Source organism: Scyliorhinus torazame, chromosome 4 (assembly GCF_047496885.1).
Source record: "Scyliorhinus torazame isolate Kashiwa2021f chromosome 4, sScyTor2.1, whole genome shotgun sequence".
NCBI classification, from domain to species: Eukaryota; Metazoa; Chordata; class Chondrichthyes; order Carcharhiniformes; family Scyliorhinidae; genus Scyliorhinus; species Scyliorhinus torazame.
Genome location: NC_092710.1, coordinates 361,841,390 through 361,868,624, shown reverse-complemented (window position 1 = coordinate 361,868,624; position 27,235 = coordinate 361,841,390). Strand labels below are relative to the sequence as shown.

Sequence of the window (27,235 nt, the reverse complement as noted above, 5' to 3'; positions counted from 1 at the left end):
CTCTGTCCCGTACTGACTGAGCGTGTCCTCTGTCCCGTACTGACTGAGCGTGTCTCTGTCCCGTACTGACTGAGCGTGTCTCTGTCTCTGTCCCGTACTGACTGAGCGTGTCTCTGTCTCTGTCCCGTACTGACTGAGCGTGTCTCTGTCTCTGTCCCGTACTGACTGAGCGTGTCTCTGTCTCTGTCCCGTACTGACTGAGCGTGTCTCTGTCCCGTAATTGACTGATGCGTGTCTCTGTCTCTGTCCCGTACTGACTGAGCGTGTCTCTCTGTCTCTGTCCCGTACTGACTGAGGCGTGTCTCTGTCCGTACTGACTGAACGTGTCTCTGTCTCTGTCCCGTACTGACTGAGCGTGTCTCTGTCTCTGTCCCGTACTGACTGAGCGTGTCTCTGTCTCTGTCCCGTACTGACTGAGCGTGTCTCTGTCTCTGTCCCGTACTGACTGAGCGTGTCTCTGTCCCGTACTGACTGAGCGTGTCTCTGTCTCTGTCCCGTACTGACTGAGCGTGTCCTCTGTCTCTGTCCCGTACTGACTGAGCGTGTCTCTGTCTCTGTCCCGTACTGACTGAGCGTGTCTCTGTCCCGTACTGATTGAGCGTGTCTCTGTCTCTGTCCCGTACTGACTGAGCGTGTCTCTGTCTCTGGTCCCGTACTGACTGAGCGTGTCTCTGTCCCCGTACTGACTGAGCGTGTCTCTGTCCCGTACTGACTGAGCGTGTCTCTGTCTCTGTCCCGTACTGACTGAGCGTGTCTCTGTCTCTGTCCCGTACTGACTGAGCGTGTCTCTGTCTCTGTCCCGTTCTGACTGAGCGTGTCTCTGTCTCTGTCCCGTACTGACTGAGCGTGTCTCTGTCTCTGTCCCGTACTGACTGAGCGTGTCTCTGTCTCTGTCCCGTACTGACTGAGCGTGTCTCTGTCCCGTACTGACTGAGCGTGTCTCTGTCTCTGTCCCGTACTGACTGAGCGTGTCTCTGTCCCGTACTGACTGAGCGTGTCTCTGTCCCGTACTGACTGAGCGTGTCTCTGTCCCGTACTGACTGAGCGTGTCTCTGTCCCGTACTGACTGAGCGTTGTCTCTGTCGCGTACTGACTGAGCGTGTCTCTGTCTCTGTCCGTACTGACTGAGCGTGTCTCTGTCTCTGTCCCGTACTGACTGAGCGTGTCTCTGTCCCGTACTGACTGAGCGTGTCCTCTGTCTCTGTCCCGTACTGACTGAGCGTGTCTCTGTCCCCGTACTGACTGAGCGTGTCTCTGTCTCTGTCCCGTACTGACTGAGCGTGTCTCTGTCTCTGTCCCGTACTGACTGAGCGTGTCTCTGTCCCGTACTGACTGAGCGTGTCTCTGTCTCTGTCCCGTACTGACTGAGCGTGTCCCCTGTCTCTGTCCCGTACTGACTGAGCGTGTCTCTGTCTCTGTCCCGTACTGACTGAGCGTGTCTCTGTCCCGTACTGACTGAGCGTGTCTCTGTCTCTGTCCCGTACTGACTGAGCGTGTCTCTGTCCCGTACTGACTGAGCGTGTCTCTGTCTCTGTCCCGTACTGACTGAGCGTGTCTCTGTCTCTGTCCCGTACTGACTGAGCATGTCTCTGTCCCGTTACTGACTGAGCGTGTCTCTGTCTCTGTCCCGTACTGACTGAGCGTGTCTCTGTCTCTGTCCCGTACTGACTGAGCGTGTCCTCTGTCCCGTACTGACTGAGCGTGTCTCTGTCCCGTACTGACTGAGCGTTGTCCTCTGTCCCGTACTGACTGAGCGTGTCTCTGTCCCGTACTGACTGAGCGTGTCTCTGTCTCTGTCCCGTACTGACTGAGTGTGTCTCTGTCCCGTACTGACTGAGCGTGTCTCTGTCCCGTACTGACTGAGCGTGTCTCTGTCTCTGTCCCGTACTGACTGAGCGTGTCTCTGTCCCGTACTGACTGAGCGTGTCTCTGTCCCGTACTGACTGAGCGTGTCTCTGTCTCTGTCCCGTACTGACTGAGCGTGTCTCTGTCCCGTACTGACTGAGCGTGTCTCTGTCCCGTACTGACTGAGCGTGTCTCTGTCCCGTACTGACTGAGCGTGTCTCTGTCCCCGTACTGACTGAGCGTGTCTCTGTCCCGTACTGACTGAGCGTGTCTCTGTCTCTGTCCCGTACTGACTGAGCGTGTCTCTGTCCCGTACTGACTGAGCGTGTCTCTGTCCCGTACTGACTGAGCGTGTCTCTGTCTCTGTCCCGTACTGACTGAGCGTGTCTCTGTCTCTGTCCCGTACTGACTGAGCGTGTCTCTGTCTCTGTCCCGTACTGACTGAGCGTGTCTCTGTCTCTGTCCCGTACTGACTGAGCGTGTCCTCTGTCTCTGTCCCGTACTGACTGAGCGTGTCTCTGTCTCTGTCCCGTACTGACTGAGCGTGTCTCTGTCTCTGTCCCGTACTGACTGAGCGTGTCTCTGTCTCTGTCCTGTACTGACTGAGCGTGTTCTCTGTCCCGTACTGACTGAGCGTGTCTCTGTCTCTGTCCCGTACTGACTGAGCGTGTCTCTGTCTCTGTCCCGTACTGACTGAGCGTGTCTCTGTCCCCGTACTGACTGAGCGTGTCTCTGTCTCTGTCCCGTACTGACTGAGCGTGTCTCTGTCTCTGTCCCGTACTGACTGAGCGTGTCTCTGTCTCTGTCCCGTACTGACTGAGCGTGTCTCTGTCCCGTACTGACTGAACGTGTCTCTGTCTCTGTCCCGTACTGACTGAGCGTGTCTCTGTCTCTGTCCCGTACTGACTGAGCGTGTCCTCTGTCTCTGTCCCGTACTGACTGAGCGTGTCTCTGTCCCGTAATGACTGAGCGTGTCTCTGTCTCTGTCCCGTACTGACTGAGCGTGTCTCTGTCTCTGTCCCGTACTGACTGAGCGTGTCTCTGTCCCGTACTGACTGAGCGTGTCTCTGTCTCTGTCCCGTACTGACTGAGCGTGTCTCTGTCTCTGTCCCGTACTGACTGAGCGTGTCTCTGTCCCGTACTGACTGAGCGTGTCCATGTCCCGTACTGGACTGAGCGTGTCTCTGTCCCGTACTGACTGAGCGTGTCTCTGTCTCTGTCCCGTACTGACTGAGCGTGTCTCTGTCCCGTACTGACTGAGCGTGTCTCTGTCCCGTACTGACTGAGCGTGTCTCTGCCCCGTACTGACTGAGCGTGTCTCTGCCCCGTACTGACTGAGCGTGTCGCTGTCTCTGTCCCGTACTGACTGAGCGTGTCTCTGTCTCTGTCCCCGTACTGACTGAGCGTGTCTCTGTCTCTGTCCCGTACTGACTGAGCGTGTCTCTGTCCCGTACTGACTGAGCGTGTCTCTGTCTCTGTCCCGTACTGACTGAGCGTGTCTCTGTCCCCGTACTGACTGAGCGTGTCTCTGTCCCGTACTGACTGAGCGTGTCTCTGTCTCTGTCCCGTACTGACTGAGCGTGTCTCTGTCTCTGTCCCGTACTGGACTGAGCGTGTCTCTGTCCTCTGTCCCGTACTGACAGAGCGTGTCTCTGTCCCGTGCTGACTGAGCGTGTCTCTGTCCCGTACTGACTGAGCGTGTCTCTGTCTCTGTCCCGTACTGACTGAGCGTGTCTCTGTCCCGTACTGACTGAGCGTGTCTCTGTCTCTGTCCCGTACTGACTGAGCGTGTCACTGTCGCTGTCCCGTACTGACTGAGCGTTGTCTCTGTCCCGTACTGACTGAGCGTGTCTCTGTCCGTACTGACTGAGCGTGTCTCTGTCTCTGTCCGTACTGACTGAGCGTGTCTCTGTCCCGTACTGACTGAGCGTGTCTCTGTCTCTGTCCCGTACTGACTGAGCGTGTCTCTGTCTCTGTCCCGTACTGACTGAGCGTGTCTCTGTCTCTGTCCCGCACTGACTGAGCTTGTCCTCTGTCTCTGTCCCGTACTGACTGAGCGTGTCCTCTGTCCCGTACTGACTGAGCGTGTCTCTGTCTCTGTCCCGTACTGACTGAGCGTGTCTCTGTCCCGTACTGACTGAGCGTGTCTCTGTCTCTGTCCCGTACTGGCTGAGCGTGTCTCTGTCTCTGTCCCGTACTGACTGAGCGTGTCTCTGTCTCTGTCCCGTACTGAGCTGAGCGTGTCTCTGTCTCTGTCCCGTACTGACTGAGCGTGTCTCTGTCTCTGTCCCGTACTGACTGAGCGTGTCTCTTGTCCCGTACTGACTGAGCGTGTCCTCTGTCCCGTACTGACTGAGCGTGTCTCTGTCCCGTACTGACTGAGCGTGTCTCTGTCCCGTACTGACTGAGCGTGTCTCTGTCTCTGTCCCGTACTGACTGAGCGTGTCTCTGTCTCTGTCCCGTACTGACTGAGCGTGTCTCTGTCTCTGTCCCGTACTGACTGAGCGTGTCTCTGTCCCGTACTGACTGAGCGTGTCTCTGTCCCGTACTGACTGAGCGTGTCTCTGTCTCTGTCCCGTACTGACTGAGCGTGTCTCTGTCCCGTACTGACTGAGCGTGTCTCTGTCTCTGTCCCGTACTGACTGAGCGTTTCTCTGTCTCTGTCCCCGCACTGACTGAGCGTGTCTCTGTCTCTGTCCCGTACTGACTGAGCGTGTCTCTGTCCCGTACTGACTGAGCGTGTCTCTGTCCCCGTACTGACTGAGCGTGTCTCTGTCTCTGTCCCATACTGACTGAGCGTGTCTCTGTCTCTGTCCCGCACTGACTGAGCGTGTCTCTGTCCCGTACTGACTGAGCGTGTCTCTGTCCCCGTACTGACTGAGCGTGTCTCTGTCCCGTACTGACTGAGCGTGTCTCTGTCTCTGTCCCGTACTGACTGAGCGTGTCTCTGTCCCCGTACTGACTGAGCGTGTCTCTGTCTCTGTCCCGTACTGACTGAGCGTGTCTCTGTCTCTGTCCCATACTGACTGAGCGTGTCTCTGTCTCTGTCCCGCACTGACTGAGCGTGTCTCTGTCCCGTACTGACTGAGCGTGTCTCTGTCCCGTACTGACTGAGCGTGTCTCTGTCCCGTACTGACTGAGCGTGTCTCTGTCCCGTACTGACTGAGCGTGTCTCTGTCCGTACTGACTGAGCGTGTCTCTGTCTCTGTCCCGTACTGACTGAGCGTGTCTCTGTCTCTGTCCCCGTACTGACTGAGCGTGTCTCTGTCCCGTACTGACTGAGCGTGTCTCTGTCTCTGTCCCGTACTGACTGAGCGTGTCTCTGTCCCGTACTGACTGAGCGTGTCTCTGTCCCGTACTGACTGAGCGTGTCTCTGTCTCTGTCCCGTACTGACTGAGCGTGTCTCTGTCTCTGTCCCCGTACTGACTGAGCGTGTCCTCTGTCCCGTACTGACTGAGCGTGTCTCTGTCTCTGTCCCGTACTGACTGAGCGTGTCTCTGTCTCTGTCCCGTACTGACTGAGCGTGTCTCTGTCCCGTACTGACTGAGCGTGTCTCTGTCCCGTACTGACTGAGCGTGTCTCTGTCTCTGTCCCGTACTGACTGAGCGTGTCTCTGTCTCTGTCCCGTACTGACTGAGCGTGTCTCTGTCCCGTACTGACTGAGCGTGGCTCTGTCCCGTACTGACTGAGCGTGTCTCTGTCCCGTACTGACTGAGCGTGTCTCTGTCCCGTACTGACTGAGCGTGTCTCTGTCTCTGTCCCGCACTGACTGAGCGTGTCTCTGTCTCTGTCCCCGCACTGACTGAGCGTGTCTCTGTCCCGTACTGACTGAGCGTGTCTCTGTCCCGTACTGACTGGGCGTGTCTCTGTCCCGTACTGACTGAGCGTGTCTCTGTCCCGTACTGACTGAGCGTGTCTCTGTCTCTGTCCCGTACTGACTGAGCGTGTCTCTGTCCCATACTGACTGAGCGTGTCTCTGTCCCGTACTGACTGAGCGTGTCTCTGTCCCGTACTGACTGAGCGTTGTCTCTGTCTCTGTCCCGTACTGACTGAGCGTGTCTCTGTCCTCTGTCCCGTACTGACTGAGCGTGTCTCTGTCCCGTACTGACTGAGCGTGTCTCTGTCCCGTACTGACTGAGCGTGTCTCTGTCCCATACTGACTGAGCGTGTCTCTGTCCCGTACTGACTGATCGTGTCTCTGTCTCTGTCCCCGTACTGACTGAGCGTGTCTCTGTCCCGTACTGACTGAGCGTGTCTCTGTCCCGTACTGACTGAGCGTGTCTCTGTCTCTGTCCCATGCTGACTGAGCGTGTCTCTGTCCCGTACTGACTGAGCGTGTCTCTGTCCCGTACTGACTGAGCGTGTCTCTGTCCCGTACTGACTGAGCGTGTCTCTGTCTCTGTCCCGTACTGACTGAGCGTGTCTCTGTCTCTGTCCCGTACTGACTGAGCGTGTCTCTGTCCCGTACTGACTGAGCGTGTCTCTGTCTCTGTCCCGTACTGACTGAGCGTGTCTCCTGTCTCGTACTGACTGAGCGTGTCTCTGTCTCTGTCCCGTACTGACTGAGCGTGTCTCTGTCTCTGTCCCGTACTGACTGAGCGTGTCTCTGTCCCGTACTGACTGAGCGTGTCTCTGTCTCTGTCCCGTACTGACTGAGCGTGTCTCTGTCCCGTACTGACTGAGCGTGTGTCTGTCTCGTACTGACTTAGCGTGTCTCTGTCTCTGTCCCGTACTAACTGAGCGTGTCTCTGTCCCGTACTGACTGAGCGTGTCTCTGTCCCGTACTGACTGAGCGTGTCTCTGTCCCGTACTGACTGAGCGTGTCTCTGTCCCGTACTGACTGGGCGTGTCTCTGTCCCGTACTGACTGAGCGTGTCTCTGTCCCGTACTGACTGAGCGTGTCTCTGTCCCGTACTGACTGAGCGTGTCTCTGTCCCGTACTGACTGAGCGTGTCTCTGTCCCGTACTGACTGAGCGTGTCTCTGTCTCTGTCCCGTACTGACTGAGCGTGTCTCTGTCCCGTACTGACTGGGCGTGTCTCTGTCCCGTACTGACTGAGCGTGTCTCTGTCCCGTACTGACTGGGCGTGTCTCTGTCCCGTACTGACTGAGCGTGTCTCTGTCCCGTACTGACTGAGCGTGTCTCTGTCTCTGTCCCGTACTGACTGAGCGTGTCTCTGTCTCTGTCCCGTACTGACTGAGCGTGTCTCTGTCCCGTACTGACTGAGCGTGTCTCTGTCCCGTACTGACTGAGCGTGTCTCTGTCTCTGTCCCGTACTGACTGAGCGTGTCTCTGTCTCTGTCCCGTACTGGCTGAGCGTGTCTCTGTCCCATACTGACTGAGCGTGTCTCTGTCTCTGTCCCGTACTGACTGAGCGTGTCTCTGTCCCGTACTGACTGAGCGTGTCTCTGTCCCGTACTGACTGAGCGTGTCTCTGTCTCTGTCCGCGTACTGACTGAGCGTGTCTCTGTCCCGTACTGACTGAGCGTGTCTCTGTCTCTGTCCCGTACTGACTGAGCGTGTCTCTGTCTCTGTCCCGTACTGACTGAGCGTGTCTCTGTCCCGTACTGACTGAGCGTGTCTCTGTCTCTGTCCCGTACTGACTGAGCGTGTCTCTGTCCCGTACTGACTGAGCGTGTGTCTGTCTCGTACTGACTGAGCGTGTCTCTGTCTCTGTCCCGTACTGACTGAGCGTGTCTCTGTCTCTGTCCCGTACTGACTGAGCGTGTCTCTGTCCCGTACTGACTGAGCGTGTCTCTGGCTCTGTCCCGTACTGACTGAGCGTGTCTCTGTCTCTGTCCCGTACTGACTGAGCGTGTCTCTGTCCCGTACTGACTGAGCGTGTCTCTGTCCCGTACTGACTGAGCGTGTCTCTGTCCCGTACTGACTGAGCGTGTCTCTGTCCCGTACTGACTGAGCGTGTCTCTGTCCCGTACTGACTGAGCGTGTCTCTGTCCCGTACTGACTGAGCGTGTCTCTGTCTCTGTCCCGTACTGACTGAGCGTGTCTCTGTCTCTGTCCCGTACTGACTGAGCGCGTCTCTGTCCCGTACTGACTGAGCGTGTATCTGTCTCTGTCCCGTACTGACTGAGCGTGTCTCTGTCTCTGTCCCGTACTGACTGAGCGTGTCTCTGTCTCTGTCCCGTACTGACTGAGCGTGTCTCTGTCTCTGTCCCGTACTGACTGAGCGTGTCTCTGTCTCTGTCCCGTACTGACTGAGCGTGTCTCTGTCTCGTACTGACTGAGCGTGTCTCTGTCTCTGTCCCGTACTGACTGAGCGTGTCTCTGTCTCTGTCCCGTACTGACTGAGCGTGTCTCTGTCCCGTACTGACTGAGCGTGTCTCTGTCTCTGTCCCGTACTGACTGAGCGTGTCTCTGTCCCGTACTGACTGAGCGTGTGTCTGTCTCGTACTGACTTAGCGTGTCTCTGTCTCTGTCCCGTACTAACTGAGCGTGTCTCTGTCCCGTACTAACTGAGCGTGTCTCTGTCCCGTACTGACTGAGCGTGTCTCTGTCCCGTACTGACTGAGCGTGTCTCTGTCTCTGTCCCGTACTGACTGAGCGTGTCTCTGTCCCGTACTGACTGAGCGTGTCTCTGTCCCGTACTGACTGAGCGTGTCTCTGTCTCTGTCCCGTACTGACTGAGCGTGTCTCTGTCTCTGTCCCATACTGACTGAGCGTGTCTCTGTCCCGTACTGACTGAGCGTGTCTCTGTCCCGTACTGACTGAGCGTGTCTCTGTCCCGTACTGACTGAGCGTGTCTCTGTCCCGTACTGACTGAGCGTGTCTCTGTCTCTGTCCCGTACTGACTGAGCGTGTCTCTGTCCCGTACTGACTGGGCGTGTCTCTGTCCCGTACTGACTGAGCGTGTCTCTGTCCCGTACTGACTGGGCGTGTCTCTGTCTCTGTCCCGTACTGACTGAGCGTGTCTCTGTCCCGTACTGACTGAGCGTGTCTCTGTCTCTGTCCCGTACTGACTGAGCGTGTCTCTGTCCCGTACTGACTGAGCGTGTCTCTGTCTCTGTCCCGTACTGACTGAGCGTGTCTCTGTCTCTGTCCCGTACTGACTGAGCGTGTCTCTGTCCCGTACTGACTGAGCGTGTCTCTGTCCCGTACTGACTGAGCGTGTCTCTGTCTCTGTCCCGTACTGACTGAGCGTGTCTCTGTCTCTGTCCCGTACTGGCTGAGCGTGTCTCTGTCCCATACTGACTGAGCGTGTCTCTGTCTCTGTCCCGTACTGACTGAGCGTGTCTCTGTCCCGTACTGACTGAGCGTGTCTCTGTCCCGTACTGACTGAGCGTGTCTCTGTCTCTGTCCGCGTACTGACTGAGCGTGTCTCTGTCCCGTACTGACTGAGCGTGTCTCTGTCTCTGTCCCGTACTGACTGAGCGTGTCTCTGTCTCTGTCCCGTACTGACTGAGCGTGTCTCTGTCCCGTACTGACTGAGCGTGTCTCTGTCTCTGTCCCGTACTGACTGAGCGTGTCTCTGTCTCGTACTGACTGAGCGTGTCTCTGTCTCTGTCCCGTACTGACTGAGCGTGTCTCTGTCCCGTACTGACTGAGCGTGTCTCTGTCTCTGTCCCGTACTGACTGAGCGTGTCTCTGTCTCTGTCCCGTACTGACTGAGCGTGTCTCTGTCCCGTACTGACTGAGCGTGTCTCTGTCCCGTACTGACTGAGCGTGTCTCTGTCCCGTACTGACTGAGCGTGTCTCTGTCCCGTACTGACTGAGCGTGTCTCTGTCCCGTACTGACTGAGCGTGTCTCTGTCCCGTACTGACTGAGCGTGTCTCTGTCTCTGTCCCGTACTGACTGAGCGTGTCTCTGTCTCTGTCCCGTACTGACTGAGCGCGTCTCTGTCCCGTACTGACTGAGCGTGTCTCTGTCTCTGTCCCGTACTGACTGAGCGTGTCTCTGTCTCTGTCCCGTACTGACTGAGCGTGTCTCTGTCTCTGTCCCGTACTGACTGAGCGTGTCTCTGTCTCTGTCCCGTACTGACTGAGCGTGTCTCTGTCTCTGTCCCGTACTGACTGAGCGTGTCTCTGTCCCGTACTGACTGAGCGTGTCTCTGTCTCTGTCCCGTACTGACTGAGCGTGTCTCTGTCTCTGTCCCGTACTGACTGAGCGTGTCTCTGTCTCTGTCCCGTACTGACTGAGCGTGTCTCTGTCTCTGTCCCGTACTGACTGAGCGTGTCTCTGTCTCTGTCCCGTACTGACTGAGCGTGTCTCTGTCTCTGTCCCGTACTGACTGAGCGTGTCTCTGTCTCTGTCCCGTACTGACTGAGCGTGTCTCTGTCTCTGTCCCGTACTGACTGAGCGTGTCTCTGTCTCTGTCCCGTACTGACTGAGCGTGTCTCTGTCTCTGTCCCGTACTGACTGAGCGTGTCTCTGTCTCTGTCCCGTACTGACTGAGCGTGTCTCTGTCTCTGTCCCGTACTGACTGAGCGTGTCTCTGTCCCGTACTGACTGAGCGTGTCTCTGTCTCTGTCCCGTACTGACTGAGCGTGTCTCTGTCTCTGTCCCGTACTGACTGAGCGTGTCTCTGTCTCTGTCCCGTACTGACTGAGCGTGTCTCTGTCTCTGTCCCGTACTGACTGAGCGTGTCTCTGTCTCTGTCCCGTACTGACTGAGCGTGTCTCTGTCTCTGTCCCGTACTGACTGAGCGTGTCTCTGTCTCTGTCCCGTACTGACTGAGCGTGTCTCTGTCTCTGTCCCGTACTGACTGAGCGTGTCTCTGTCTCTGTCCCGTACTGACTGAGCGTGTCTCTGTCCCGTACTGACTGAGCGTGTCTCTGTCCCGTACTGACTGAGCGTGTCTCTGTCCCGTACTGACTGAGCGTGTCCCTGTCTCTGTCCCGTACTGACTGAGCGTGTCTCTGTCCCGTACTGACTGAGCGTGTCTCTGTCCCGTACTGACTGAGCGTGTCTCTGTCTCTGTCCCGTACTGACTGAGCGTGTCTCTGTCCCGTACTGACTGAGCGTGTCTCTGTCTCTGTCCCGTACTGACTGAGCGTGTCTCTGTCTCTGTCCCGTACTGACTGAGCGTGTCTCTGTCTCTGTCCCGTACTGACTGAGCGTGTCTCTGTCCCGTACTGACTGAGCGTGTCTCTGTCCCGTACTGACTGAGCGTGTCCGTGTCTCTGTCCCGTACTGACTGAGCGTGTCTCTGTCTCTGTCCCGTACTGACTGAGCGTGTCTCTGTCTCTGTCCCGTACTGACTGAGCGTGTCTCTGTCTCTGTCCCGTACTGACTGAGCGTGTCTCTGTCCCGTACTGACTGAGCGTGTCTCTGTCCCGTACTGACTGAGCGTGTCTCTGTCCCATACTGACTGAGCGTGTCTCTGTCCCGTACTGACTGAGCGTGTCTCTGTCTCTGTCCCGTACTGACTGAGCGTGTCTCTGTCCCGTACTGACTGAGCGTGTCTCTGTCCCGTACTGACTGAGCGTGTCTCTGTCCCGTACTGACTGAGCGTGTCTCTGTCCCGTACTGACTGAGCGTGTCTCTGTCCCGTACTGACTGAGCGTGTCACTGTCTCTGTCCCGTACTGACTGAGCGTGTCTCTGTCCCGTACTGACTGAGCGTGTCTCTGTCTCTGTCCCGTACTGACTGAGCGTGTCTCTGTCCCGTACTGACTGAGCGTGTCTCTGTCCCGTACTGACTGAGCGTGTCTCTGTCCCGTACTGACTGAGCGTGTCTCTGTCTCTGTCCCGTACTGACTGAGCGTGTCTCTGTCCCGTACTGACTGAGCGTGTCTCTGTCCCGTACTGACTGAGCGTGTCTCTGTCCCGTACTGACTGAGCGTGTCTCTGTCTCTGTCCCGTACTGACTGAGCGTGTCTCTGTCCCGTACTGACTGAGCGTGTCTCTGTCTCTGTCCCGTACTGACTGAGCGTGTCTCTGTCCCTGTCCCGTACTGACTGAGCGTGTCTCTGTCCCGTACTGACTGAGCGTGTCTCTGTCCCGTACTGACTGAGCGTGTCACTGTCTCTGTCCCGTACTGACTGAGCGTGTCTCTGTCCCGTACTGACTGAGCGTGTCTCTGTCCCGTACTGACTGAGCGTGTCTCTGTCCCGTACTGACTGAGCATGTCTCTGTCCCGTACTGACTGAGCGTGTCTCTGTCTCTGTCCCGTACTGACTGAGCGTGTCTCTGTCTCTGTCCCGTACTGACTGAGCGTGTCTCTGTCCCGTACTGACTGAGCGTGTCTCTGTCCCGTACTGACTGAGCGTGTCTCTGTCTCTGTCCCGTACTGACTGAGCGTGTCTCTGTCTCTGTCCCGTACTGACTGAGCGTGTCTCTGTCCCGTACTGACTGAGCGTGTCTCTGTCCCGTACTGACTGAGCGTGTCTCTGTCTCTGTCCCGTACTGACTGAGCGTGTCTCTGTCTCTGTCCGCGTACTGACTGAGCGTGTCTCTGTCCCGTACTGACTGAGCGTGTCTCTGTCTCTGTCCCGTACTGACTGAGCGTGTCTCTGTCTCTGTCCCGTACTGACTGAGCGTGTCTCTGTCCCGTACTGACTGAGCGTGTCTCTGTCTCTGTCCCGTACTGACTGAGCGTGTCTCTGTCCCGTACTGACTGAGCGTGTGTCTGTCTCGTACTGACTGAGCGTGTCTCTGTCTCTGTCCCGTACTAACTGAGCGTGTCTCTGTCTCTGTCCCGTACTGACTGAGCGTGTCTCTGTCTCTGTCCCGTACTGACTGAGCGTGTCTCTGTCTCTGTCCCGTACTGACTGAGCGTGTCTCTGTCCCGTACTGACTGAGCGTGTCTCTGTCCCGTACTGACTGAGCGTGTCTCTGTCTCTGTCCCGTACTGACTGAGCGTGTCTCTGTCCCGTACTGACTGAGCGTGTCTCTGTCCCGTACTGACTGAGCGTGTCTCTGTCCCGTACTGACTGAGCGTGTCTCTGTCTCTGTCCCGTACTGACTGAGCGTGTCTCTGTCTCTGTCCCGTACTGACTGAGCGTGTCTCTGTCTCTGTCCCGTACTGACTGAGCGCGTCTCTGTCTCTGTCCCGTACTGACTGAGCGTGTCTCTGTCTCTGTCCCGTACTGACTGAGCGTGTCTCTGTCCCGTACTGACTGAGCGTGTCTCTGTCCCGTACTGACTGAGCGTGTCTCTGTCTCTGTCCCGTACTGACTGAGCGTATCTCTGTCTCTGTCCCGTACTGACTGAGCGTGTCTCTGTCTCTGTCCCGTACTGACTGAGCGTGTCTCTGTCCCGTACTGACTGAGCGTGTCTCTGTCTCTGTCCCGTACTGACTGAGCGTGTCTCTGTCTCTGTCCCGTACTGACTGAGCGTGTCTCTGTCTCTGTCCCGTACTGACTGAGCGTGTCTCTGTCTCTGTCCCGTACTGACTGAGCGTGTCTCTGTCTCTGTCCCGTACTGACTGAGCGTGTCTCTGTCTCTGTCCCGTACTGACTGAGCGTGTCTCTGTCTCTGTCCCGTACTGACTGAGCGTGTCTCTGTCTCTGTCCCGTACTGACTGAGCGTGTCTCTGTCTCTGTCCCGTACTGACTGAGCGTGTCTCTGTCTCTGTCCCGTACTGACTGAGCGTGTCTCTGTCTCTGTCCCGTACTGACTGAGCGTGTCTCTGTCTCTGTCCCGTACTGACTGAGCGTGTCTCTGTCTCTGTCCCGTACTGACTGAGCGTGTCTCTGTCTCTGTCCCGTACTGACTGAGCGTGTCTCTGTCTCTGTCCCGTACTGACTGAGCGTGTCTCTGTCTCTGTCCCGTACTGACTGAGCGTGTCTCTGTCTCTGTCCCGTACTGACTGAGCGTGTCTCTGTCCCGTACTGACTGAGCGTGTCTCTGTCTCTGTCCCGTACTGACTGAGCGTGTCTCTGTCTCTGTCCCGTACTGACTGAGCGTGTCTCTGTCTCTGTCCCGTACTGACTGAGCGTGTCTCTGTCTCTGTCCCGTACTGACTGAGCGTGTCTCTGTCTCTGTCCCGTACTGACTGAGCGTGTCTCTGTCCCGTACTGACTGAGCGTGTCTCTGTCTCTGTCCCGTACTGACTGAGCGTGTCTCTGTCTCTGTCCCGTACTGACTGAGCGTGTCTCTGTCCCGTACTGACTGAGCGTGTCTCTGTCCCGTACTGACTGAGCGTGTCTCTGTCCCGTACTGACTGAGCGTGTCCCTGTCTCTGTCCCGTACTGACTGAGCGTGTCCCTGTCTCTGTCCCGTACTGACTGAGCGTGTCTCTGTCTCTGTCCCGTACTGACTGAGCGTGTCTCTGTCCCGTACTGACTGAGCGTGTCTCTGTCTCTGTCCCGTACTGACTGAGCGTGTCTCTGTCCCGTACTGACTGAGCGTGTCTCTGTCTCTGTCCCGTACTGACTGAGCGTGTCTCTGTCTCTGTCCCGTACTGACTGAGCGTGTCTCTGTCTCTGTCCCGTACTGACTGAGCGTGTCTCTGTCCCGTACTGACTGAGCGTGTCCGTGTCTCTGTCCCGTACTGACTGAGCGTGTCTCTGTCTCTGTCCCGTACTGACTGAGCGTGTCTCTGTCTCTGTCCCGTACTGACTGAGCGTGTCTCTGTCTCTGTCCCGTACTGACTGAGCGTGTCTCTGTCCCGTACTGACTGAGCGTGTCTCTGTCCCGTACTGACTGAGCGTGTCTCTGTCCCATACTGACTGAGCGTGTCTCTGTCCCGTACTGACTGAGCGTGTCTCTGTCTCTGTCCCGTACTGACTGAGCGTGTCTCTGTCCCGTACTGACTGAGCGTGTCTCTGTCCCGTACTGACTGAGCGTGTCTCTGTCCCGTACTGACTGAGCGTGTCTCTGTCCCGTACTGACTGAGCGTGTCTCTGTCCCGTACTGACTGAGCGTGTCTCTGTCCCGTACTGACTGAGCGTGTCACTGTCTCTGTCCCGTACTGACTGAGCGTGTCTCTGTCCCGTACTGACTGAGCGTGTCTCTGTTTCTGTCCCGTACTGACTGAGCGTGTCTCTGTCCCGTACTGACTGAGCGTGTCTCTGTCCCGTACTGACTGAGCGTGTCTCTGTCCCGTACTGACTGAGCGTGTCTCTGTCTCTGTCCCGTACTGACTGAGCGTGTCTCTGTCCCGTACTGACTGAGCGTGTCTCTGTCCCGTACTGACTGAGCGTGTCTCTGTCCCGTACTGACTGAGCGTGTCTCTGTCTCTGTCCCGTACTGACTGAGCGTGTCTCTGTCCCGTACTGACTGAGCGTGTCTCTGTCTCTGTCCCGTACTGACTGAGCGTGTCTCTGTCTCTGTCCCGTACTGACTGAGCGTGTCTCTGTCCCGTACTGACTGAGCGTGTCTCTGTCCCGTACTGACTGAGCGTGTCTCTGTCCCGTACTGACTGAGCGTGTCTCTGTCCCGTACTGACTGAGCGTGTCACTGTCTCTGTCCCGTACTGACTGAGCGTGTCTCTGTCCCGTACTGACTGAGCGTGTCTCTGTCCCGTACTGACTGAGCATGTCTCTGTCCCGTACTGACTGAGCGTGTCTCTGTCTCTGTCCCGTACTGACTGAGCGTGTCTCTGTCTCTGTCCCGTACTGACTGAGCGTGTCTCTGTCCCGTACTGACTGAGCGTGTCTCTGTCCCGTACTGACTGAGCGTGTCTCTGTCTCTGTCCCGTACTGACTGAGCGTGTCTCTGTCTCTGTCCCGTACTGACTGAGCGTGTCTCTGTCTCTGTCCCATACTGACTGAGCGTGTCTCTGTCTCTGTCCCGTACTGACTGAGCGTGTCTCTGTCTCTGTCCCGTACTGACTGAGCGTGTCTCTGTCCCGTACTGACTGAGCGTGTCTCTGTCCCGTACTGACTGAGCGTGTCTCTGTCTCTGTCCCGTACTGACTGAGCGTGTCTCTGTCTCTGTCCCGTACTGACTGAGCGTGTCTCTGTCTCTGTCCCGTACTGACTGAGCGTGTCTCTGTCCCGTACTGACTGGGCGTGTCTCTGTCCCGTGCGGAGGCCTGCTGTACTCACGGAGCATGCCCCTGTAGTTCAGCTCCATATCGCGGCTCTCTGAACGAACCTTGATGGCATCTAAAATCGTGTCAGCAGTCAGCAGAGCTGCCGGCCGCACCACATTCAGCAATTCTGTCAAAGTCATCAGCGGCAAGCGGACTGCATTCATAATCTCTTCATGTCTCTCGTCTGGATTCTGTTGACACCAGTTCATCAATGCCAGGAAAATATCCTTCTCTGGTGCAGCGAAGGAATCTCGAGAGACGACACTGAGGAGCGCTGCCTGTGGGGAGAGAGAGCGGACTTCACACTCATACTGAAATGCCCTTCGCGGTTACATACATGAACATGCTGTGCTAGACTTTGCAGTTATATACGTGTACACGCTCTGCTACACTCCGCTGTTACATACGTGTAACGCTCTGGTACACTCCGCGGTTACATACGTGTACATGCTCCGCTACACTCCGCGGTTACATACGTGTACATGCTCTGCTACACTCCGCGGTTACATAAGTGTACATGGTCTGCTACACTCCGCTGTTACATACGTGTAACGCTCTGGTACACTCCGCGGTTACATACGTGTACATGCTCTGCTACACTCCGCGGTTACATAAGTGTACATGGTCTGCTACACTCCGCTGTTACATACGTGTAACGCTCTGGTACACTCCGCGGTTACATACGTGTACATGCTCTGCTACACTCCGCGGTTACATAAGTGTACATGGTCTGCTACACTCTGCGGTTACATACGTGTAACGCTCTGGTACACTCCGCGGGTACATACGTGTACACGCTGTGGTACACTCAGCGGTTACATACGGGTACACGCTCTGGTACACTCCACGGTTACATACGTGTACACGCTCTGCTACACTCCGCGGTTACATACGTGTACACGTCTGCTACACTCTGCGGTTACATACGTGTACACGCTCTGCTACACTCTGCGGTTACACACGTGTACACGCTCTGCTACACTCGGCGGTTACATGTGTACACGCTCTGCTACACTCCGCGGTTACATACGTGTACAAGCTCTGCTACACTCCGCGGTTACATAAGTGTACATGCTCTGCTACACTCCGCGGATACATACGTGTACACGCTCTGCTACACTCCGCGGTTATATACATGTACACGCTCTGCTACACTCTGCGGTTACATACGTGTACACGCTCTGCTACACTCCGCTGTTACATACGTGTACATGGTCTGCTACACTCTGCGGTTACATAAGTGTACACGCTCTGCTACACTTCGCAGTGTGAGTGCAGCAATACACAGACAGAGAGAGAGAGAGTGCCGAGGGAGGGAGGGTGGAGAGACAGCGAGTGTGGCAATACACAGACAGAGAGAGAGAGTGCCGAGGGAGGGAGGGTGGAGAGACAGCGAGTGTGGCAATACACAGACAGAGAGAGAGAGAGAGTGCCGAGGGAGGGAGGGTGGAGAGACAGCGAGTGTGGCAATACACAGACAGAGAGAGAGAGAGTGCCGAGGGAGGGAGGGTGGAGAGACAGCGAGTGTGGCAATACACAGACAGAGAGAGAGAGAGAGTGCCGAGGGAGGGAGGGTGGAGAGACAGCGAGTGCAGCAATACACAGACAGAGAGAGAGAGAGAGTGCCGAGGGAGGGAGGGTGGAGAGACAGCGAGTGTGGCAATACACAGACAGAGAGAGAGAGAGTGCCGAGGGAGGGAGGGTGGAGAGACAGCGAGTGTGGCAATACACAGACAGAGAGAGAGAGTGCCGAGTGCCGATGTTTTAAAAACCACTTTTCCATTTCTGCTGTACCACACCTGTAGAGTGGGCCGTGTGCTCCCCATACCACAATCTAGTAAACGTTGTGGGTCAGGGGAACTCCATGATACACTTTGGGGTTCTCGAAACCCTGGCCCACAACAATATCAACTGTCTATCCTTCCTCACAGACTTGCTGCATACTATTTCTGCCTGTTCAACAGATACCCTATCCTCTGATCCATAGCTCTGGTTCCCGTCCCCCTGCCAAACTAGTTTAAACCCTCCCGAAGAGCTCGAGCAAACCTCCCACCCAGGATATTGGTGCCCCTCCAGTTTAGGTGTAATCCGTCCTTCATGTCCAGGTCCCACCTTCCCCAGAAGATATCCCAATGATCCACATATCTGAAGCCTTCCCTCCTGCACCAGCCCTATAGCCACGTGTTCAGCTGCACTCGCTCTCTGTTCCTTGCCTCACTTGCACGTGGCACCGGTAGTAACCCTGAGGTCACTACTCTGCTTGTCCTGCTCTTTAGCTTCCAACCTAACTCCCTAAAATCACCTTTTAGATCCTCATCCCTTTTCTTAGCTATGTCGTTGGTGCCGATGTGCACCACGACTTCTGGCTGCTCCCCCTCCCCCTTAAGGATCCTGGAGACTCGATCCGAGACATCCCTGGCCCTGGCACCCGGGAGGCAACATACCTTCCGGGAGTCTCGCTCGCGACCACAGAATCTCCTATCTGTTCCCCTAACCATTGAATCTCCTACAACTATTGCTTTTCTATTCTCCCCCCTTCCCTTCTGAGCCCCAGAGCCAGACTCAGTGCCAGAGACCTGGCCGCTAGAGGCTTCCCCCGGTAGGTCATCCCCCCCAACAGCATCCAAAACGGTATACTTGTTTTGAAGGGGAACGGCCACGTGGGATCCCTGCACTGTCTGCCTGTCTGTTTTCTTTCCCCTGACTGTAACCCAGCTATTCTTGTCCTGTACCTTGGGTGTGGTTACCTCCCTGTAACTCTTCTCAATCACCCCCTCTGCCTCCCGGATGATCCGAAGTTCATCCAGCTTCAGCTCCAGTTCCCTAACACGGTCTTTGAGGAGCTGGAGTTGGGTGCACTTCCCGCAGGTATAGTCAGTGGGGCACCGGTGGTATCCCTCACCACCCACATCCAACAGGAGGAGCATGCAACTGCCCTAGCCTCCATCCCCTCTTACCTTACAGAATATAGCTGCCCTGTGGACCAACTGGACCTCCGCCCTCCGACTCTGCTCCCAGTCAGCTGCACTCTCTGTAAATTCCTGGCTCTCTTCTCACTCTTTGAGGAAATTAAATGAAAGGAGCACCTTACTCCCTCCTTACCTAACTCCCTCAGTCATCAAACTCTCACTACAGCACTCAAATGCACCCAAATTCAGCACCTCCTCGGTCACCAAACTCTCACTATAACACTCAAATGCACCAAATTCAGCACTCAGTGCAAACAAAGTCTGCACTGTAGGGGATCACTTTTATACTGTGAATCTCGCCTCTGAAAACTGGCCTAATCCAATTAACTAATTAACAAGCTCCAGCTGCAAGTGCCTACAAGTAGAAGCCTGTTTAAAGCTGATTGGTTTAGTAGAAGGTGAATTTTCAAACAGCAACTTTTAAATTAATTAACTAAATAAAAGACCAGACTTGAGATAAAAATGAAGCCTTATACTCCCTCAGTCCCCAAACTCTCACTGAAGAAGTTTCGAAGAAGATTTCGCCCCCACAACCCTGGACTGACATCTTTGTATCCTCATTGGCTTCAGGTGAGATCCCAGAGGACTGGAGAATAGCTAACATGGTACCGTGTTTAAGAAAGGTAGCAGGGATAATCCAGGAAACTATAGGCCCATGAACATCACGTCAGTTGTAGGTAAATTATTGGAGTGAATTCTCAGGGACAGGATTTATACCCATTTGGAAACAAATGGACTCATGAGCGACAGACAGCATAGTTTGGTGAAGGGGAGGTCGTGCCTCACTAACTTGATCGAGTTTTTTGAGGAGGTGACAAAGATGATTGATGAGGGGAGGGCGGTGGATGTTGTTTACATGGACTTCAGTAAAACCTTTGACAAGGTGCCTCATGGTAAAAAAGGTGAAGTCACACGGGATCAGAGGGGAGGCGGTAAGTTGGATAGAGAACTGGCTCGGTCACAGAAGGCAAAGGGTAGCAGTGGAAGGGTGTGTTTCTGAATGGAAGGTTGTGACTAGTGGTGTATAGCGCACAAAGACTCACAAGAGACGAATAGAGATGAAGTCGATGAGGCTTTATTAAGCGTGACTTGTTCCCCGCAGTTCAGCAACAGACTGGCCTGCGGGGGAGAACTCCTGGTTCTTATACTCCGCCTTCAGGGCGGAGCTAGGGATCTACAGCCAACCAGGACCCGGGATCTGTCAGCCAATGACATCACGGCTTCACAGTCCCACATGACCCCTAATGCATACTACCACATGGTGTTCCGCAGGGATCTGTGCTGGGACCCTCTGTTGTTTGTACATAAACGATTTGGAGGAAAATGTAGCCGGTCTGATTAGTAAGTTCGTGGATGACACCAAGGCTGGTGGAGTGGCAGATAGTGTTGAGGATTGTCAGAGGATACAGCAGGACAGAGATAGGGTGGAGACTTGGGCAGAGAAATGGCAAATGGAGTTTAATCCGGACAAACGTGAGGTAATGTATTTTGGTCGGTCAAACATAAGAGGGGAAATATACCGTAAATGGCAAAACTCTTAGGAATATAGAAAGTCAGAGAGATCTGGGCGTGCAGGTCCACAGATCTTTGAAGGTGGCAACACAAGTGGACAAGGTCGTCAAAAAAGCAGACGGAATGCTTGCCTTCATTGGATGGGGCATCGACTATAAAAACTGGCAAGTTATTCTGTGGTTGTATAGAACCTTGGTAAGGCCGCACAATTCTGGTTGCCACATTACCAGAAGAATGTGGAGGCTTTGGGGAGGGTGCAGAGGAGGTTTACCAGGATGTTGCCTGGTCTGGAAGGTGTTAGCTATGAGGAGCGGCTGAATAGACTCGGACTGTTTTCATTAGAAAGACCGAGGTTGAGGGGTGACCTGATAGAGGTCTACAAGATTATGAGGGTCATGGATAGAGTGGATGGGCAGGCACTCTTTCCCAGGGTGGAGGGGTCAGTCACTAGGGGGCATAGGTTTAAGATCCGTGGGGCAAAGTTTAGAGGAGATGTGCGAGGCAGGTTTTTTTTACACAGAGGGAGGTGAGTGCCTGGAACGCATTGCCAGGGGAGGTTGTGGAAGCAGATACATTAACGGTGTTCAAAAGGCATCTTGACAAACACAAGGATAGGCTGGTTATAGAGGGATACGGCACAAGGAAGTGCTGAGGGTTTTGGCCAAGGTTGGTATCCTGACCGGTTCAGGTTTGGAGGGCCGAAGGGCCTGTTCCTGTGCTGGATTGTTCTTCGTTCTAACAGCAGTAGCAAATCCGCCCAACAATCTCAAACATTTCTAACTTGCTAACCAACCTGCCATGTGGCACCGAATCAAATGCTTTCTCAAAGTCCAAATATACAATCACCACGACACTACCCTCATCCACTGTGTGTCACCTCGTCAAAGAACTGAATTAAATGTGTCAGACATGTCCTTGACAAAGCCATGTTCACCGTTTAGTATTCACTGATCTTTCTCTAAGTGTATATTTATCTTATCCCGGATTATGGCTCCATCGGTTTTCCCACTCTTGATTTCAAGCTGACAGGTCTGTAGTTTCCTGGGATATCCCTTGCCCCTTTCTGAAACAACGGCACAATCTCCTCAGCTCTTCTCTTTGAGAGTTTGCAATTCCTACAGTACTTCTGACAAAACAACAAAGGGACTTCTGGGAAAATTACGTGACCATGGATTTAGGGTTAAAGCAGAATTAAAATCTAATGGGCAATCAGAGGGCCTCACCTTCGAGAGGCCCAGAAAGCCTTTGCTGCTGAGAATTGCTGATGCATTCCTGTCCATGTATAGGCAGCAGGTGTTTGAGAGTTTGTGCAGAGAATAAAGGCTGGCTACATCATAAACCATACAGACATTACAAACGCTCAGGATGGTGCACAGATACTCTGATGTGGCATCTTCCAGCTCTGGGAATCCATATTTATGGGCAAGAGTGAGAAAGTCCAACAATATTTCCTCTTTCTCATTACTGAGCGTGAGCTGGCCGGTGTAGATATATTTCAGCAGCATTGTAAATGCCTCCGCTGGGGTATCTTCCAATGGGATTTCAGCTTGGGAATGGGACTCACGCATTCCACCATACAATAAAGCCCTAGGAAGGGAGAGAGAGAGCAAAGTTAGCTCAAAGACATTCAGTCATCGATCAAAATGTGTCATCAAAACAGCAGCTTACATTTACATAGTACCTGAGGGACAGCATTCATCGAATTTACAGTGCAGGAGGCGGCCATTCGGCCCATCGAGTCTGCACCGGCTCTTGGAAAGAGCACCCTACCCAAGGTCAACACCTCCACCCTATCCCCATAACCCAGCAACCCCACCCAACACTAAGGGCAATTGTGGTCACTAAGGGCAATTTATCATTGGCCAATCCACCTAACCTGCACATCTTTGGACTGTGGGAGGAAACCGGAGCACCCGGAGGAAACCCACGCAGACACGGGGAGGGCGTGCAGACTCCGCACAGACAGTGACCCAGCGGGGAATCGAACCTGGGACCCTGGAGCTGTGAAGCAACAGTGCTAAACCACTGTGCTACTGTGCCGCCGACAGGATGTGGGCGTGACTGGCTATGCCAGCATTTATTGCCCATCCCTAGTAGCCCTTCAGAAGGTGGTGGTGAGCTGCCTTTTGGAGCCGCTGCAGTCCTTGAGGTGTAGGTGCACCCACTGTGCTGTTAGGGAAGGAGTTCTGGGATGTTGCCCCAGTGACAGTGAAGGAACGGCGATATATTTCCCAGTCAGGGTGGTGAGTGACTGGGAGGGGAACCTCCAGGTGGTGGGGTTCCCAGGTATCTGCTGCTCTTGTCCTGCGAGATGGCAGTGATCGTGGGGTGGAAGGTGCTGTCTAAGGAACCTTGGTGAGTTACTGCAGTGCATCCTGTAGATGGGACACACGGCTGTCACTGTGTGTCGGTGGTGGAGGGAGTGAATGTTTGTGGAAGGGGAGCAATCAAGCGGGGCTGCTTTGTCCTGGATGGTGTCGAGCTTCTTGAGTGTTGTTGGAGCTGCGCTCATCCAGGCAAGTGGAGAGTATTCCATTGCACTCCTGACTTGTGTCTTGTAGATGGTGGATAAGGGTCAGGAGGTGAGTTACTCGCTGTAGGATTCCCAGCCTTTGACCTGCCCTGGTAGCCACAGTATTAATGTGGCTGGGTCCAGTTCAGTTTCTGGTCAATGGTAACCCCCAGGATGTTGATTGTGGGGATGCAGCGATGGAAATGCCAGTGAATGTCAAGGGTGAAAGTTTGATTCTCTCTTGTAGGAGATGGTCATTGCCGGGCACGTGTGTGAATCATAGATTCATAGAATTTATAGTGCAGGAGGTCGTCATTCGGCCCATCGAGTCTGCACTGGCCCTTGGAAAGAGCATCCTACCCAAGCCCACACCCCCACCCTATCCCCGTAACTCCACCTAACCAAGGGCAATTTATCATGGCCAATCCACGTAACCCGCACATCTTTGGGAGGAAACCGGAGCACCCGGAGGAAACCCACGCACACACGGGGAGGATGTGCAGACTCCGCACAGACAGTGACCCAGCCGGGAATCGAACCTGGGACCCTGGCGCTGTGAAGCAACAGTGCTAACCACTGTGCTACCTTTGTTGATGATGGACAGTAGAATGATAAGGCGGTAATTGGCTGGGTTGGATTTGTCCTGTTTCTTGTGTACAGGACACACCTGGGCAATTTTCCACATTGCCGGGTCGATGCCAGTGTTGTAGCTGTACTGGAACAGCGTGGCTAGGGGCACGGCAAGGTCTGGAGCACCAGTCTTCATAGCCTTTGCAGTGTCCAGGATCTTTGACAATTTCTTCGTATCATGTGGTGTGAATCGTATTGGCCGAGAGATCTGCGGTGCGGCAACCGAAGAGGAAAGAGTCGAATTGGACCCCTCCGGAAGGCCGCTGCCCTAGACTCGACATGTATGCTCAAGCCGTCAGGAGTCGCGTCAATGCCAGATTCATCAGTCGCATTCACAAGACAGCCCCGAACGTCACCCAAGCACAACGCAATGCCATCCGCGCTCTCAAGACCAACAACAGCATCGTCATCAAACCAGCAGACAAAGGGGGGGCCACTGTCGTACTGAACAGAACGGACTACTGCAAAGAAGTATACCGACAACTGAACAACCAAGAACACTACAGACAGTTACCCGCAGATCCGACCAAGGAACACATCCGCCAACTTAACAGACTGATCAAGATCTTGGATCCAGATCTTCAGAGCACCCTACGTGCTCTCATCCCACGTACTCCCCGCATTGGAGATCTCTACTGCCTCCCGAAAATACACAAGGCCAACACACCAGGCCGCCCTATCGTTTCAGGCAATGGGACCCTTGTGTGAGAACCTCTCTGGCTAAATGAAGTTACTGTGAAAAGCCCCTAGTCGCCATATTCCGGCGCCTGTTCGGGGAAGCTGGTACGGGAACAGGTGCCGGAATGTGGCGACTAGGGACTTCACCTTCGACAACAAGTTCTTCATCCAGACGCACGGAACAGCCATGGGGACCAGATTCGCACCCCAATACGCCAACATCTTCATGCACAAGTTTGAACAGGACCTACTCACCGCACAGGACCTTCAACCGACGTTATACACCAGATACACCGATGACATTTTTTTCCTTTGGACCCACGGCGAAGAATCACTGAAACGACTACACGATGACATTAATAAGTTCCATCCCACCATCAGACTCACCATGGACTACTCTCCAAAACCAGTTGCATTCTTGGACACACTCGTCTCCATCAAGGACGATCACCTCAGCACTTCGCTTTACCGCAAACCCACGGATAACCTCATGATGCTCCACTTCTCCAGCTTCCACCCTAAACACATTAAAGAAGCCATCCCCTATGGACAAGCTCTCCATATACACAGGATCTGCTCAGACGAGGAGGAGTGTCACAGATATCTACAGAAGCTGAAAGATGCCCTCATATGAACGGGATGCAGCGCTCGACTCATCGATCGACAGTTCCAACGCACCACAGCAAAAAAACACAACCGACAGAATACCCTTCGTCGTCCAGTACTTCCCCGGAGCGGAGAAACTACGACATCTTCTTCGCAGCCTTCAACAAGTCATCAATGAAGACAAACATCTTGCCAAGATCATCCCCGCACCCCCACTACTTGCCTTCAAACAACCACGCAACCTCAAACCATTGTTTGCAGCAAACTACCCAGTCTTCAGAACAGGGACCACGACACCACACAACCCTGCCATGGCAATCTCTGCAAGACGTGCCAGATCATCGACATGGATACCACCATTACACGTGACAACACCACCCACCAGGTACACGGTACATACTCGTGCGATTAGGCCAACGTTGTCTACCTCATACGCTGCAGGAAAGGATGTCCCGAAGCGTGGTACATTGGCGAGACCATGCAGACGCTGCGACAACGAATGAACGGACATCGCGCAACAATCACCAGGCAGGAATGTTCCCTTCCAGTCGGGGAACACTTCAGCCGTCAAGGGCATTCAGCCTCCAATCTCCGGGTAAGCGTTCTCCAAGGCGGCCTTCAGGACACGCGACAACGCAGAATCGCCGAGCAGAAACTTATAGCCAAGTTCCGCACACATGAGTGTGGCCTCAACCGAGACCTGGGATTCATGTCGCATTACATTCATCCCCCACCATCTGGCCTGCGAAATCCTACCAACTGTCCTGGCTTGATACAATTCACACCTCTTTAACCTGGGGTTACCCCATCTCTGGATCTGTAAAGATTTAATCACCAGCTAATGGTCGCATTCCAAGCATTGTTTGGCATCTTTGAATTTGTCTATATATGTGTTTCTGGAAAATACCTCTTCATTCACCTGAGGAAGGAGCAGCGCTCCGAAAGCTAGTGACATCGAAACAAACCTGTTGGACTTTAACCTGGTGTTGTAAGACTTCTTACTGTGCTCACCCCAGTCCAACGCCGGCATCTCCATAATCGATATTAATAAAGAGGTGTTGGCCATCTTAAAAAGCATTAAAGTAGAAAAGTCTCCAGGGCCTGTTGGGATCTACCCCGGGAGGAAAGGGAGGAAATTGCTGAGGCCTTGACAGTAATCTTTGTGACCTCATTGGCTACAGGTGAAGTTCCAGAGGACTGGAGAGTAGCCAATGTTGATAGAGTGAACAGTTGGAGGCTTTTTCCCAGGGCGGAAATGACAATTACAAGGGGGCACAGGTTCAAGGTGAGGGGGGAAAAGGTTCAGTGGAGATGCGCGGGGGGAGGTTTTTACACAGAGGGTGGTGGTGGCCTGGAATGCACGGCCAAGTGAGGTGGTTGAGGCAGATACGTTAGCGACCTTTAAGACTTATCTGGACAGATACATGAACAGACGGGGTATAGAAGGATACAGGCGGTTGGTCTAGATAGGACACGTGATCGGCGCAGGCTTGGAGGGCCGAAGGGCCTGTTCCTGTGCTGTATTGCTCTTTGTTCCTCTGTTTAAGAAGGGAAGCTGGGATAATCCAGGAAATTATAGGCCAGTGAGCTTTACATCAGTGGTAGGGAAATTATTGGAAAAGGTTCTTAGAGATAGGATTGACTCCCATTTGGAAACAAATGGACGTATTAGTGAGAGGCAGCATGGTTTTGTGAAGGGCAGGGCGTGCCTCACTAATTTGGTCGAGTTTTTCGAGGAAGTGACAAAAATGATAGATGAGGGAAAGGAGTAGATGTTGTCTACATGGACCTCAGTAAGGCCTTTGACAAGGTCCCTCATGATAGACTAGTACAAAAGGTGAAGTCACCGGGGATCAGGGGTGAGCTGGCAAGGTGGACACAGAACTGGCTAGGTCATAGAAGACAGAGAGTAGCAATGGAGGGATGCTTTTCTAATTGGAGGGCTGTGACCAGTGGTGTTCCACAGGGATCAGTGCTGGGACCTTTGCTGTTTGTAGTATATATAAATGATTTGGAGGAAAATGTAACTGGTCTGATTAGTAAGTTTGCGGACGACACAAAGGTTGGTGGAATTGCAGATAGCGATGAGGACTGTCAGAGGATACAGCAGGATTTAGATTGTTTGGAGACTTGGGCGGAGAGATGGCAGATGGAGTTTAATCCAGACAAGTGGGAGGTAATGCATTTTGGAAGGTCTAATGCAGGTAGGGAATATACAGTGAATGGTAGAACCCTTGCAAGTACTGACAGGCAGAGAGATCTGGGCATGCATGTCCACCGATCACTGAAAGTGACAACGCATGTGGATAAGGTGGGCAAGAAGGCATACGGCATGCTTGCCTTCATTGGCCGGGGCATTGAGTATAAGAATTGGCAAGTCATGTTGCAGCTGTATAGAACCTTAGTTAGGCCACACTTGGGAGTATAGTGTTCAATTCTGGTCGCCACACTACCAGAAGGATGTGGAGGCTTTGGCGAGGGTACAGAAGCGGTTTACGAGGATGTTGTCTGGTATGGAGGCGATTAGCTATGCGGAGAGGTTAGAT

General features: G+C 54.2%; 1 protein-coding gene across 2 annotated transcripts in view; it reads right to left on the bottom strand.

Annotated features, from left to right (window-relative positions):
* The window catches only part of btbd9 (BTB (POZ) domain containing 9), a 351,447-nt gene that overhangs the window by 190,379 nt on the left and 133,833 nt on the right, over positions 1 to 27,235 (bottom strand). For both annotated transcript variants that reach the window (XM_072500328.1, XM_072500329.1), the window contains exons 3-4: positions 21,487 to 21,850; positions 15,796 to 16,060 (exon numbers count right to left, since the gene is read on the bottom strand). In XM_072500328.1, the coding sequence (XP_072356429.1) occupies positions 15,796 to 16,060; positions 21,487 to 21,850 (629 nt within the window). The remainder of the gene's footprint in view (positions 1 to 15,795; positions 16,061 to 21,486; positions 21,851 to 27,235) is intronic.